General features: G+C 40.9%; 1 protein-coding gene across 1 annotated transcript in view; it reads left to right on the plus strand.

The window, feature by feature from the left end:
- Positions 1-15,865, plus strand: part of si:dkey-92f12.2 (SUN domain-containing protein 2) — a 29,378-nt gene that overhangs the window by 2,087 nt on the left and 11,426 nt on the right. Inside the window, exons 2-8 of the mRNA XM_036565206.1 lie at positions 8,090-8,210; positions 9,880-10,004; positions 12,124-12,306; positions 13,850-13,909; positions 14,035-14,128; positions 15,229-15,290; positions 15,497-15,606. Coding sequence (XP_036421099.1) covers positions 8,090-8,210; positions 9,880-10,004; positions 12,124-12,306; positions 13,850-13,909; positions 14,035-14,128; positions 15,229-15,290; positions 15,497-15,606 — 755 coding nt within the window. The remainder of the gene's footprint in view (positions 1-8,089; positions 8,211-9,879; positions 10,005-12,123; positions 12,307-13,849; positions 13,910-14,034; positions 14,129-15,228; positions 15,291-15,496; positions 15,607-15,865) is intronic.

Consider the following 15,865-nt stretch of genomic DNA (forward strand, 5'->3'; position numbering starts at 1 on the left):
GGTTTACATCTGGTTAGTCTGAAGCAGCTTGTGGAGGAAATGAAGAGAATGAAGGAGAGAATGAAGGAGGGAGTGAAGGAGGGAATTAAGGAGAGAATCAAGGAGGGAATGAAAGAAAACGAAGGAGGGAATTAAGGAGAGAATGAAGGAGGGAATGAAGGAGAAAATGAAGGAGGGAATGAAAGAGAATGAAGGAGGGAGTGAAGGGGGAAGGAAGAAGAGAATGAAGGAGGGATTGAAGGAGAAAATGAAGGAGGGAATGAAAGAGAATGAAGGAGGGAGTGAAGGGGGAAGGAAGAAGAGAATGAAGGAGGGATTGAAGGAGAGAATGAAGGAGAGAGTGAAGGAGGGAATGAGAGAGAGAATGAAGGAGAGAATAAAGGAGAGAATGAAAGAGAATGTGGAGGAAGTGAAGGAGAGAATGAAGAAGGGAGAGAAGGAGAGAATGAAGGAGGGAATAAAGGAGAGAATGAAGGAGGGAATGAGGGAGAGACTGAAGGAGGGAATAAAAGAGAATGAAGGAGGGAGAGAATGAAGGAGGGAATAAAGGAGAGAATGAAGGAGGGAATAAAGGAGAGAATGAAGGAGGGAGAGAAAGAGGGAATGAGGGAGAGAATAAAGGAGTGAATGAAGGAGAGAATGAAGGAGAGATAAAGGAGAGAATAAAGGAGGGAATGAAGGAGGGAGTGAAGGAGGGAGTGAAGGAGGGAGTGAAGGAGGGAATGAGGGAGAGAATGAAGGAGAGAATGAAGGAGGGAGTGAAGGAGGGAGTGAAGGATCCAGACTCGGTTAAGAAGCCTAAACGTGATTAGGCAGAAAAGGCCTGATTCTGATTATGTGTGTATTTTCTCCAGAACTCAGTGATCAGATTAGCTGTGTGGCTCATATAAGCACGTCTGAGTGAGACTGAAGAAGTAGACACTGGACTGACCAAGTGGACACAGTCTGAGGCCAGTCTGTGATGATTTAAACAGGCAGTTTGCACGATGCTAAACTAGCAGCTATGAGGCTCCATTACTTATTAGCCGCATTAGCCTCTTAGCACCAGTGCAAAAATGAAGAAGCAGAATTTGGCCAAACGTATCGTGGCTGATTGTCTATATTTGGAGGAAAGAGGGGAAGAGTGTGTAAACTTGGGCCCGATCCCATTTCTTCTGAGTTACAGGGGTAGTGGTTGAAATCTTCCTCTATGAAATGAGACCCTCAAAAAAAAAGAGCATCACTTCATTAACAGCTACCAGCGCTGCTCTGTAGGCGACCCTGCCAGTCTGCAGTGACAGCAGAGGAGGGTAAAGTTCAGCTCCTCACTGCTGGGCTTCAGTTACATTTAGGGCATCATATGACTTCAAAGAGGGGGGCAATTATTTATTATCACCCACCCCTAATTCTTCAGTGAAATGAAGCTGAAGTCAGTTATTCACCAGATTTTTGTTCAAATTTTCCATAAATGATTTAAAATATTAAGTATTTAAAATATGAAAATTACAGATGTGTAGAATAGGTAACCTAATTGAACTGAGCGTCTCACTGGTGATCCATTCTGAGAATTTGGCCTCATTTAAATCCGCCACCAGTGGAGTTACAGCTTGTCCACATCCACACTGGCCACAGTGAAACATTTTAACATGCACAAATCTTAGATGCATCGCGATGCGGACGTGGACGATACTGACTCGATTCACAAATGTCAAAAATCGATTTTCTAAGTTTTAATTGATAATGTAATGTTGACAGAACGCAAAAGGCGGAACGTGGAAGTGCGGAAGTGCAGCGCCCGGACAGTCTGTGGCGGCACATAACAAAAACACAACTAGATGAGCGAGAAATCTGACCGGCACCCTCTGCATTAAAAGCAAGCACAGGGGTCAGAAGCCCAAATGTCCAGTAAGTCTCATTATATGCTGATGTCCTAGACTTACTTTGCTCTGCTTTAAGCTTTAGCTATAGCTGCTTTTCTCGCATCTCCAGCAGGAACCTTTTTCTCAAAAGTAGAACAGTTTCTTGTAAAATGTCTCTCAACTTTGGACTTTTTACGAGGCTGAAGTCGCTTCTTATTCGCCAGATTCTTGTTTGAATTTTCCCATTCCACCTTAAATGGTACCTGAGGCACCAGAATGTAACTGCTGCACAATTTAAGGTGGAACGGGACAATTGTAACAAGAAGCTGCGAATGAGAATCTGACTTCAGCTTCGCGACGTTGTAGTGTTTGACAGTTTCTCATTGCAGACTAAACGTATCAGGAAACCGGATGGAGTGATTGTAAATGCAAATAAATCCATTTGTGTTTTATTGAAATTATTGTTGTTCGTCTTAAATCCTTGTCCTTGCTGTTTCGTTAGCTACTAGCTAGGCGAGACTGTTGTCTGTGTTGCTATGGTGACCAGCAGTCTGTGCTGATCTTCAGGGTTAAAGGGTGAATTAGCAGTTCTACATTAACTCCAGAGTTTAAGACCATTTATTGTTAAACTGTGTTGAACAATCAGCAGAGCTTTATTTTACTGTAAAGGAGGATTATTTTATTTTTACCTACAAATCTGATTCTGCGGTGGAGACAGTAAAAGAGCTGTATGTTGCCGACCCCTGAGCTAGCGAGTTAGTAGCCAGCTTCTATGAAGTTGAGTGGACAAAGGACCTGGACAGGAGCCAGACAATACGTAAGTTGTGTCACACTAAACTAAAATATTTTGGAAACGATAAACATGAGAAACCATATTACACGTTTCCACCCACTTTCAGTCCGGTTGAAGTTGCAGCCATCGGACCATCGAGCAAGCGATGTCAGAGCTTCCACCCAACTTGGAAGCAAATTACAAACAAATTTTATTGCCTGAAAGTATCGGGTGCTCACCACATAGTATTCAAGTTCTTTTTCACTTTGTTGTAGATTTATAAGTTACTGGATGTGTGATTGGAAAAAAATCATATTTTTTTGCGATACAGACACTCGCAATGCTGATATCATGACTAAAATATTGGACGGAGTATGTTGTTACCTAGCGATGGGAACGCTGAGCTCCGCTCTGCAGGATTGGGATTGATTACTGCTGGATTTAGATCAGTGTGATTTGTCCTTAACTGCTCAGTGGTCACAAACACGTGTCACTCCTTCTGCAGTGGAATGCAGCACGTAGATCCGGTGTTCCTGCTGCTTTAGTCTCTGGATCACAGCTCAGGATTAAGATAGAAAGAGAGAAAAAAGGCTTTTTTGTATTAGAATTTGAATAATATCTTTGTTTTGCAACTGTGGTTCTCTGAACCAGGCAGTTACTGCAATGTACGTCATATTTTGTACAGTGTAGTAAAGACAAAGCAAGTTTTGAAATCTGTTTCATCTGTCGTTATGAAAGTTAGCAGACTCTGTACTTTATATTAGTCTGTCACTTGTATTCAGTCAGTGATGTATCTAGAACTTCCAGAAGGCCTAGAGTGATGTTTTTTCCTCGATTCCTCTGTCACTTCGTAATTATGCTGATTGTTGATCTAACGCGTTAGGCCTTCTACTCAGCTCCTGAAGTCCTAACCAGTTGGAGAGCTCACTAAGCTGTATTTACCCAGATAACAGGGAGAAAATTATGTCCTGATTGGCCAGTTTTTTGCTAGATGTTTGAAGAATTTAAGTCAACCCTGTGAGCACCCAATACCATGTGGTGAGCACCCGATACTATGTGATGAGCACCTGATACTATCAAGTGCATGTGCACTAGCTACAGACCTGGTGAGTAGTATTGGGTGCTCTCCTGATAGCATTGGGTGCTCATCATATTGTATCTGGTGCTCAATTAATAGTATTGGGTCCTCACCTGATAGTTTTGTGTGCTCACTACATAGTATCTGGTACTCACCTGATAGTATTGGATGCTCACCTGATAGTGTCGTATGCTCACCACATAGCATTGAGTGCTTATCTGATAGTCTCAGGTGCTCGCCTGATAGAATCTGGTGCTCTTCTGATAGTATCAGGTCCTCACCTGATAGTATCAGGTGCTCACCACATAATATTGAGTGCTTATCTGATAGTCTCAGGTGCTCACCTTATAGAATCTGGTGCTCTTCTGATAGTATCGGGTGCTCACCTGATAGTATCGAGTGCTCTTTTGATAGTATTGGGTACACACCACATAGTATCTGATGCTTACCTGATAGTATCGGGTGCTCGCTATGTAGTATTGGGTGCTCACCACATAGTATTGAGTGCTTTTCTGATAGTATCAGGTGCTCATCACATAGTATCTGATGCTCACCACATAGTTTCGGGTGCTCACTTAATAGTATTGGGTGCTCACCTGATAGAATCTGCTGCTCTCCTTGTAGTATCTGGTGCTCACCTGATAGTATTGGATGCTCACCACATAGTATTATGTGCTTACCTGAGAGTATCAGGTGCTCACCACTTAGTATCTGGTGCTCACTACATAGTATGTGGCGGTCACCAGATTTTTACCTTAAAAATACACCACATGTCCCTCAGGGGCTCCGTAGCTATGAGCCTTTTCTGGCTGTGTAAGGTTGTTGTGTTCTTTGTGTCGTCTGGTACTGTAGAGGTTATGTTCTAAAAACATCACTATTTAATCTATTAGACCCACTTTGGACTTGAGTTGTCTGGACTTGACTATTTGTCTCTTTTTAGCTTATTAAAAGTTTAGTTAGAAATGCTGATGTGACCAGTGGTGAGAAGTTGGTACGACACAGTGATGGACGAAGTACACAAATCATGTACTTGAGTTAAAGTAGAGATTCCCAAGGTAAAATATTACTCCAGTAAAAGTAGAAGTTCCTCCCTTTAGACCTCCACTTGAGTAAAAGTACAAGAGTATTTGCCTTCAAATGTAGTATCAAAAGTAGAAGTACTAAAAGATTGATTACGACTCTGATGTCCTGTTATCATTTTTGTAACAAGACTCGCTTCATCAACTCATTTTAGGTGAAAATACTCCAGTGTCTCTCTTGGTAAACCAGTCTTTTAATAGAATGTCATTAATTAGTGACGCTGACGTCTATTAAAATTATCATAAGCACAAAACACTGAAGGCAAACAGTTTCCATCAGGTAGAACTGAGTGGCTCTGAAATCACTTTATACAAACAAGCAAAGTTTCAGTTTGAGATTTATTGGCAACTTAGTTACAAATTTAAGTTTAATAAAAACTTTAAACTCAGGTTCACAAATGAGTTTCCTTTACTAAACTGCGTCTGTAGGTCTCTGTTCATAAACATAAACTAGCCAAAACAAATTTACTATAAAATGAAATCGTGTTTGTATAAATTCAGAAAAAAGACGCGTCAGTCACGACTGCATATGTGTACATATTTCTATATTGTGGTCTATTTACACAAAGTTAGGTTAGTTCATCATTTATGCTGAATAGACTCTCCCAAAATTTTACGCTGCTGCACTGATGTTGAACCGTGTGCTGCACTGGGTCGGTATGACCAACAGGTCAAAACAAGCTCAAAACTAAGTGACCGCTGTGCCCTGATTGGTGTTCTTGTTTCGCGCTTCTTTCATTTTGACATGTTACGCTTTTATACACACATAAACCAAAAGGAACGACAGATTTCTCACAATGTATTGGAGTAAAAAGATATTTGACTTTGAAATGTAGTGGAGTGAAAGTAAAAAGTCGCCCAAAATGGAAAAACTTCAGTAAAGTACATGAAAAACTACTTAAGTACAGTAACAAAATAAATGTAATTCGTTACTGTACTTAAGTACTTTTTGACCACCACTTGTATGACAGCGATCATGCTAATTGCAAGACTTTCTGCAATGCTAGCTATGAAAATTAGCCTGTTAGCATTAACAGTGCAGCTCTAATTCCTAAAACAGGGTTTTCTGTTGTTGGGAATGAGGCGAGTGAGAAGCTCGGGCGAAACTTTTCCTCCTCCTCATTCTTCCCCACCAGCTAATCCGATGCTAGCAAACAGCGGCGTGCAGGTCTGGATTAGCCGGAGATTACAGCATTAGAGATTAAAGCAGTGGAGATTAAGGGAGGCATATGTCAGAGGCCTAAAGGGGAGGTCTGGGGAAGCTGGGAGTTATTTCATTTATTCTTGGTTTAATTTAAGGTTATTGCGGTGTTTAGAGGCGCTATTACCCTAAATATTATTTCCTCCTCCTAACAGCCCAGAGCTCTTAGCGTACCGACTCCGCCCAGACGCAGAGTTTAGCAGGATCTGTTTTTAATTGTAAAATATTTGGAATTAAAATCGTTTTCATTGACTTTTATGGTGGAATCTTGAGACAGTTTCCAATTGCTACAGCTGATGATGTGCTTGAAGCTGATTGGCTGACCCCACTCTGCTCTCTTTCTCTAATTCCCTTCTCACTTCTCTTTATCAGTTAATATTACGGTTTGTTTTTCCTCGTTTCCTTCATATTGTCTCTTTTTCCTTTCTTTCTTTGCTTCCTCTTGTTTTTTTCCTAATTACTTACTTTCTTTTCTTTTTTCTTTTCTTTTCTTTCTTTATCCTTTCTTTCTTTCTTTCTTTCTTTCTTTCTTTATTCTGTGGCGTAATAACCTCTTCATTTCTCTTTATCATATTTCATTTTCCTTTTCTTCCTAATTCCTTCCTTTTTTCTTTTTCTTCCTTTCTGTTGTTTTCTCTTAATTGCTTCCTTTCTTTTCTTTTTTTTCTTTATTTCTTTTTCCTTCCCTTTTTCTTTCTTTTTATTTTATTTATTTCTTCTATGTCTTTATAACTTCCTTATGTCTCTTTATCTTTATCTTTTCTCTTTATTTTTATTACTTTATGCTGTTACATATTTCTTATCGTATTATTTTTATGTTTGTATTTTAATTTATTCAATTCAGTTATTAAATGTGTTTATTTGTTTCTCGATGAATAGAATGTATTTACTTAACTGAGTTTTCTGTTGTTCCTACTAAGCTGCATTCCTCAGTCAGTCCTAATAACTGCCATGCTGGTGTGTGTGTGTGTGTGTGTGTGTGTGTGTGTGTGTGTGTGTGTGTGCGTGTGTGTTTGTGTGTGGTTTCCACTCTTAGTCTTATTTACCTTGTCTCCTGTAACTGTGAACACATGATGAGGGCGGTGAGGCTCAGAAAGGCTTCATGCTAATGAATTAACGCAATAAACGGAAGAGACACTGCTCAGTGTGTGTGTGTGTGTGTGTGTGCGCGCGAGCTTCTGCTGTGGTTTGTGTTGGTTCTCTCTTTTGAAAATAAACTGTGGTTAAAGACTTTGTGCCCACTTTCCAGACTTCAGCTTCACTGTAGCGGCTGACGGAGGCCTGCAGTGAATATAAAAATATATATATAAAAATATGCATTCTATATGTAAAAGAATGTAAATGATTGTAACTTGATTTCCTCAAGTTATCTACAGTTTATTAACCACAGGCCACAGTCTACAATACTAACTCATATAGACAGTAATAGCAAATACAGTACAGTATCAACCCATATAGTACTTTGCAAATGTCGTACAGTACTGTGCAAAAAATTGGCTGTATTGTAAAAATGCGCTGCTACAGGCAGCGGCGCGGCGCAACAAAGCGGCCGGAGGTCATTCATTTTCAATGAGAGCTGCCGATTTCTGGCCGCTTGGCATCAGTGAAACCATGGCGACCAACGGTCCACTCAAGTTCAGAAATGCCCACAGGCGATGAGCGACCAGCGATTTGGGCGATGAGAGATGAAAAAAAGTCGTTGCCTGTGTGAACACAGGGTAATACTGAGCCTACTAGTGAGGGGTGTGGGGTTTGGGGGGTGTCATGTACTGACCACTGTTGCCCCCTCACGTTTAAAATGGCCACTACGCTCCTGGCGTTATTTACCAAAAGTTTCAGAAGACAGAGGATGTGGCCTGGCGGTCCTGCAAAACTAGGCTTGCCTATTGTTGTTTTCCTGTGGGTCGCTGTGCTTTCTGGTTACAAACTGGTTGGCCTTGGGGTGGAAAAGGGACCCCTGTAGCCAACTTTTAGTTTATTTAATGAAAACCTTTTTTATTTACTTTTTTTTGGTTTTACGGTTTGCGACCGAGTGCGTCCTGAATTTCGGTTTTGGTTTTCGGCCAAAGATTTCCATTTTGATGCAGTAGGTGCATTTGATTTCGATCTCTCTTCCTGCAGCGTTGTCGAGACGTAGCTCAAGATTGGTGACGAGTGGCTACTACCCCCACGATGACGACGCTGCCAGCAACAGCTCTACTGGATCCACTGGACAGATCTCATACAGGGAGAGCCCCGTCAGGTAGGACTGACAGATTAATCAGTTTTATATCAAAACTGTGGTTTAAAAATTGCGCCATATAGCCTTAATACTGAGTGTGTTAACATGCACTCAATAATCCGATCATCTGATTTCTGCAGTTATCTGATTATTCTTAGATTGGAGTGAGGCCTAGAAATCTGATTACTGAGCTAAAATCCAGCTCAGAGTTCTTAATCAGATTTCTCAGTGCATGTGTACCCTTACTCTGATTTCTTTCCGCGCAATGTTTTAAAAAGCTTCTTCTGTGAGTTTATTGGCTGGTTACAAAGCAGAAATCTGATTACTGCCTGACTCATGTAGACCTGGAGTTTTCCCATTATCTGATTACTCAAGTGCATATAAACATGTTGTTAGGGTTACTAACAAAGTCTGATTTTCTGCAGTTGTCAGATTATTAAGTGCATGTAAATGCACTCACTGTGTGGTTTAAAGTGGTCAGATTTCATGGGGACCTATTATGCTTTTTCCAGGTTTTACCCTTTCCTTTAGTGTGTTGTGTAGCTTTTAGTGCATGTAAAAAAAAGTTCAGGCCAGAGGGAGAAAGTTTCTCCCACAGAAACCACTTTTCTCAGCTGCCTGAAATACCTTGTTGAAATCCCAACACTTTTCTTTGGGACAAACTGATGTCATCTCGTAACACCGTCCTTATTGCCCATGTACTGGCAAGCTTGGCACACCCTCACACAACACACAGAGAGCCCTCATGCGCACATCCTACTCAGTAACGTCACGTGAATGAATCAGAAAAAAATCGGATTTGTGCCACTTCAACCTGGTAATGTGAACGTAGCCTAAACGACTTAAGCTGGCAGTGAAGGAGGCCCTGCTTACACAGAGACGGGTCACTGATGCCATAGAGGTCGGACACAAAGTCGCTTTAAACATTCCACCTCAGTATTTTCCCACCGGGAATTAACTGCGATTTTAGCCCGTTTTTAAACATGCACAAATACAACTGCTTCCCCAGTATAGGTGGAGAAACGAAGGCTAGCAAAAAGGAGGCAAAAATAAGGTTGCATTTGCCACCAAAGTCCGTAAATGCTGACTTTACTCTGTTTGACTGAACAGAATTTGCGTGGAATAAACATAAATACCTTGATTTTTTTTTTTTCAATTTTCTTTGGCAAACAGGCTGCAGAGAGATAAAACTGTCGTGCCATGTACATCACGCCTGCTTTTAGTTTTAGTGCACAAGTTAGTTACTTAATAAACTGCTGAACCTGTCACAGCTTTACATATGTTAGCTAGCTGACTACATCCAACTACTTAATTAGCTTAAAATACAAATTGTTTTATAAGCATATGATGCCGTCCACTCATCCTGGAAACCTGTTCACACACAGCTTGTATAGTGAACTAAACCGGTTAAATGATGGTGCAACCCGAAGAGCTATAACATTATTCTGCATATTTGTTATTATACTATTTGTTTTTAGCTATTGTTCATTACATACTGTAGCTCAAAATTATGGGCAGCCTTTAACACAGGGCATCATTTTGTGAGAACATTTTATTTTAACAGCTTTTCACAATTACAGGCCACAGGTAGCCTTAATATATGGAAACTAAACTCACTTCCTCTCTGTTTACATCGGTATTCTCTCTCTCTCTCTCTCTCTCTCTCTCTCTCTCTCTTCTCTCTGTACAGAGTCTTCAAGAAGAAGACAGGAAGCCGCAGGCCGGGTGGGTCTTCTCGTGCCTCGAGCCGCACCAGCAGCGTTAGCGAATTACAGAGCCCGTACAGTATCGCACCTGTCAAAGCAGATGTCACAGGTCAGTGCAGATGACGTCTTGGTCATCTGTTTGTAATCACCTGATAGCAATACTATAATTGATAATGTTTTCCTGTAACACATTAACTTCTGTCTTTTTCCTTCTCGGTCACCTTGTGCAAAAGAGAATATATTGAAAATACATTAACATTGATGTATTGGTATATTGACAAAGCGCCAGCCGCCAGATCTGTTACGTCAGCTAGCAGACGCTTGCACTGACTAGCTTCGCGTTCGGGTGATGGGGGGAGGGGGACCATCCCGGCTACGGATGGCTGTGGCATCACCAGGGATCGAACTCGCAACCTCCTGATGATAGGGCCAGCGCTTAGACGGTTGCGCATGGGATATACATGGGAGTCCCCCATGTATATACATTTTTATCAGGATTTAACCTTTATCAACTTCTCTTTGGGAGATTTGCTATCAGTTTTTCAAAGAAATCTGCAGGCATAATTTTACAACCCTCTAAAGTTCAGTCTTAGAAGTTGGTTTTGCATTATCCAGATAATCCCAAACACATTAGGTGATGTTGACTCTGGGGTGGTCATTGTTTTTGCACGTATTGTCCTTTGACTTTACCCTTCCTTATGCAAGGGAATAAAATATCCAGTTCCCTCAGCATTTTCTCCTACTAAATGGCCATTTTACCTGGTAAATAAATAAATAAAGGGTTGTCTCTGACTTTTGCACAGTACCAAGCAGCATATTGCTGTTGTCGGAAGAAAACCTCGTATCTCAATTTTTGACGTTTTTCAGTTTTTGACATAATTTGAAAATATCCATTACCCTTTACATTGCTTGTAAATTTCATGAAGAATAGACTAAAAAGAAATGACCCAAAATGACTTGAAAAAAAATCTGGCTCCATTGATTTACGTTAAAAGTAAAGTATGTTTTTTCCTTCTCCTGTAAAGTTACCATTTTGGAGATATGATATTTTCTTCCGACAACAGTGATAAATTACAATAATATCATGTTTCAGTCTTTTTTTATATGTGTTTTTTTTTCCTCACTTCAACATTGTTTTGCATATTAATCTCTCGCTTTATAAATAAATAGCACTTCTACCATAAAAATCCTTGATCTAAAGTCTTTAGTTATTCTCTCACTAAAATGCTAACAATTTATCTTTAAAAAGCAGTTAAAATATATATGTATGATTCTACCCACTGAATGTTGCTGTTTTCTTACAGGCAAAATAGTATTTTATACAGCGACAGTACTAACTCACATAGCTATGAAGCTCCAGTATTAACTCATGTAGCTACAGCGCTAACTCATATAGTTGCAATGCTGACTTTCATAGCTATTATACCAATGCATATAGCTTGTGCAAACTCTTAAAGCTGCAATGCTATCTTGTATAGCTATAATACTAACTCAGATAGTTGCGATGCTAACTCTTATGGCCGCAGTACTAACTCACATAGCTACTATTAAACCATATAGTTACAATACTAACTCAAATAGCTACAGTGCAAACTCTTATGGCTGCTATAGTAACTCAGATAGCTACTACAAATCTATAGCTACAAGACTAACTCAAATAGCTACAGTGCAACTCTTATGGCTGCAGTACTAACTCACATAACTACTATGAATCCATATAGCTACAATACCAACTCAAACAGCAATGGTGCTAACTCTTGTGGCTGCAATATTAACTCACATAGGTACCATGAATCCATATAGTATCAATATTCACTCAAATAGCTACAGTGCTCAGTCTCAAGGGCTGCAGTACTAACTCAAATAGCTACTCCAAATCCATATAGTTACAATATTCACTCAAACAGCTACGGTGCAAACTCTTACGGCCACAACACTAACTCACATAGCTTAATCCATATAGCTACAATACTTAAGTCAAATAGCTGTAGTGCTAACTCATGTAGCTACAATATTAACTTATGTAGGTACATTACTAACTGTTATGTCTGCTATTGCTAATATATAGCTCCGCTAAGTTGCATAGCTACAATGCTAACTCATGTTGCTACAATACTTCTCCTTTAGCTACAATACTGTGTATACAGCTACAGTGCTAACTCATGCAGTGCTAACGTATGCAGCTACTAGGCTAACTCTAACTAAATGGCCTAGTATTGTGTTTCCAGGGACGGGCTTGCTCCTGAGCGGTCCTAGCCAGAGGAGGGGTGTTGCTATGCGGCCTCCGAGCAGCACGGTGACGCCTCTGATGGCCAGCACCTCCACTCGCATGGAGGCACCAGACTTCTCCTCAGGATACTCCTCATCAGAGGAGGGCTACTACAGGAGCAGCCAGCCCAACAGCAGCTCAAGTGAGTGTGTGTTTGTGCGTTTGTGTGTGCAAGAAAGACCTTGCGCATGCGTGTGTGTGCAGTCTAGCGTGTGTGTAAGTGTGTGCATGCTTTCGTGAATTGAGGTAATATCCTCTCAGTGTATGTGTGTGCGTGTCAAGCTATTCTCTCAGTGTAGCCACAGCATCCTCCTGTTTCCTGTGTGTCTCTCTGTCTCTGCTGTGGTGTAACGGCTTGTCCCAAATCACACTGCAGGCCACTCTATAACCTACTCGTTCACTCGTTTACTAGTCAGGGTTTAGAGTGAGTAAGCTTTTGAATGGTGTTCTGTAAAGGGGACAGGATTCGGAAGCAGAACAGACAGTCATATTTCACAATTCACAGTTAACAACTGACAATCATATCAGTCAGCAAAGCACTTTTTACGTAATACAACTGGAATATATACTTATGTGTAGAGTGTTGTGTAGACTGTGATACATAATTTATATGTACATATGTAAGTGTATATATTGCTGGAAGGGTAATGTGTAGTGTATATGTTGTTGGGTGTAGTGTGTATGTGGCTGTAAGCTGTAGGGTGTAATGTGCCCGGTGTATGTTGCTGTAAGCTGTAGGGTGTAATGTGCGGTATGTTGCTGTAAGCTGTTGGGTGTTATGTGTAGTGTACATGTTGCTGTAAGGTGTAGGGTGTAATGTGTGGTATGTTGCTGTAAGCTGTTGGGTGTAATGTGTAGTGTACATGTTGCTGTAAAGTGTAGGGTGTAATGTGTAGTGTACATGTTGCTGTAAGGTGTAGGGTGTAATGTGTGGTATGTTGCTGTAAGCTGTTGGGTGTAATGTGTAGTGTACATGTTGCTGTAAAGTGTAGGGTGTAATGTGTAGTGTACATGTTGCTGTAAAGTGTAGGGTGTAATGTGTAGTGTACATGTTGCTGTAAGCTGTAGGGTGTAATGTGTAGTGTACATGTTGCTGTAAGGTGTAGGGTGTAATGTGTAGTGTACATGTTGCTGTAAAGTGTAGGGTGTAATGTGTAGGTCATGTTGCTGTAAAGCTGTAGGGTGTAATGTGTAGTGTACATGTTGCTGTAAGGTGTAGGGTGTAATGTGTAGTGTACATGTTGCTGTAAGTGTAGGGTGTAATGTGTAGTGTACATGTTGCTGTAAGCTGTAGGGTGTAATGTGTGGTATGTTGCTGTAAGGTGTAGGGTGTAATGTGTAGTGTACATGTTGCTGTAAGGTGTAGGGTGTAATGTGTAGTGTACATGTTGCTGTAAGCTGTAAGGTGTAATGTGTAGTGTACATGTTGCTGTAAGGTGTAATGTGTGGTATGTTGCTGTAAGCTGTAGGATGTAATGTGTAGTGTGTATGTTGCTGTAAGGTGTAGGGTGTAATGTGTAGTGTGTATGTTGCTGTAAGGTGTAGGGTGTAATGTGTAGTGTACATGTTGCTGTAAGGTGTAGGGTGTAATGTGTAGTGTGTATGTTGCTGTAAGGTGTAGGGTGCTGAGTTTCATCTGTGTGTTAAAGACAGAGGGAGATATTTAAGCTGTTGTTATCTTCCAGGTTCCTCTCAGTCTCCAGCTGAGGCAGAGTTTGGGCTTCGAGAGATGCTGACTTCCCCAGGTACTGATGCACACACAAGCTTTAATGTTTTATATGTCACCTATATTTCTGCACTTTATTATTTTCAATACCTGAGTGAATGATCTCTTCATTTATTTGTGTCTTTGTGTGCATTTTCTGTTTAGCGCGTGCTCTTACGATGATGTACTGGTGGTTGGGAACAGCCTGGTACAGTCTGACTTCTGGAATCTCTCTGATCAACGTTTCTCTCCTCAGCAGGTAAGTGCTGAGTATGTGTCAGTATGTGTAGTACATATTTTGTTGATTTTTGAAGTGAACTATTAAAAAACTTAACATTTTTTGCATATATTGGTGCACAGTGACTTCATATTTTTCATAAATAGAAAAAGATTTTAATATTGATATTGCTATGTGCAAAAGCCTCAAAAAGCCTCAGAACTTATTTAACTCATTTGACCTTAATTGACTCGTTTCGACTGGCTGGGCAGGTCAGGGATGGTCATTAGGATTTGTCAGCTGCAGGAAGGTTTAACTGATGTAGGAGTGGTGGTGCACCATTCTACCATGTAGCATTGCTTTCACAAACATTATCTACATGGAAGAGTCATCAGAAAGAAACTTTAGCGATCTCATCGCAGAAGTCAACTTCTGGAACTCTTTGGCCACAATAACCAAAGATGTGTTTTGAAATAAAAAAGAGCAGTATTTGATGAACGGAACACCTTGCCAACGGTTAAATATAAGGGGGTTGTGTGGCAGCCAGTGGCACAGGAAGCATTGCACAGGTAGATAAAAGAATGGATTCCACTGCAAACAAGCTGGAAGCAAATGTGACACAGTCAAGAAACTGAAGCTGGGTAGAGGCTGGCTTCTACAGCAGGACAATGATCCAAAACACACCTCAGAAGCCACCACAAACTGCTTCAAGAAGTGCAACCTGAAGCTTGTGGAATGTCCCTCATAACCCCACTGAAAATCTGAGGGCAGATCTTAAACATGCTGTGCATGCAGAATGTTCAAAGAATATCACAGAAATAGAAGCGTTCCGTGAGAAAGAGTGGGTGAAGTTTCCTGAAATAGGAATAGAAAAATTTCTGTCTGGCTGCAAAAATCATTAGCAAGCTGTGATGTCTGCCAAAGGGATAGTTACTAAGTACTGGCTTAGTAGGGTGTGCAAACATCTGCAGATGCCACAATGACTATTTTATTTGTGCTGTTTGTTCTAAGTTAACTGCGCATCAATATTTTAGGTATTTTTAAAAATAGTTAAGTGGTGCAGCAGGGGTTAATAATAGGGTTTAAGGTGTTAAGTGTGTGTGCACGCATTGCATGACCTCACTCTCTCCATTTATCTGCAGTCGCTCTGCGGGTGTGAGGAAGACCATCCTCCTCATCCTCCTCCTCCTCCTGCTGCTTTTCGGTGAGTCTGCAGAGACATTACTTAATCATCTCAGCTCAAACGATGTACATGTACACCATATGCTAACTGCAGGCCGTGTTGAAGACGTGTGGGGACACGTGATGTGGTGATGGTTGTGAACTGGTTACATGTGTAGTAGCATCAGGTATGTTCTGTATTACTGTCAGGTGTATTGTTTACAGGTGAGTTGTTGTTAATGTCTGCAGGTATATGGTATTGGTATCCCTATGTTACTGCTAAGCTGTCTCGCAGTGCGACTCAGAGCCCCCCAGTTCAGCCAACTCACACACGTGCGCCTGTTCGACCCCCTCCGGATGTGAGTACAGTCACCCTCTGAATAGTTCATGCATGATCAACACCACATACAATGATTATTACACTCCATGTCCACTTTATTAGAAACAAATAACTTGTACTTCTGCTTATTGATCGCTTTATGAGCTTCACCTTTCTTATATGTCCACTGTAGATGATCAGTTACAGACTGTAGCCCATCTGTTGTCAGATCTCCTCTATCTTGCTCAGTTTCTGACCACAGAACCACTCCTAACCAGATATTATGCAGGTAGTGAACC

This window comes from Colossoma macropomum, unplaced genomic scaffold, assembly GCF_904425465.1.
Source record: "Colossoma macropomum unplaced genomic scaffold, Colossoma_macropomum, whole genome shotgun sequence".
NCBI lineage: Eukaryota > Metazoa > Chordata > Actinopteri > Characiformes > Serrasalmidae > Colossoma > Colossoma macropomum.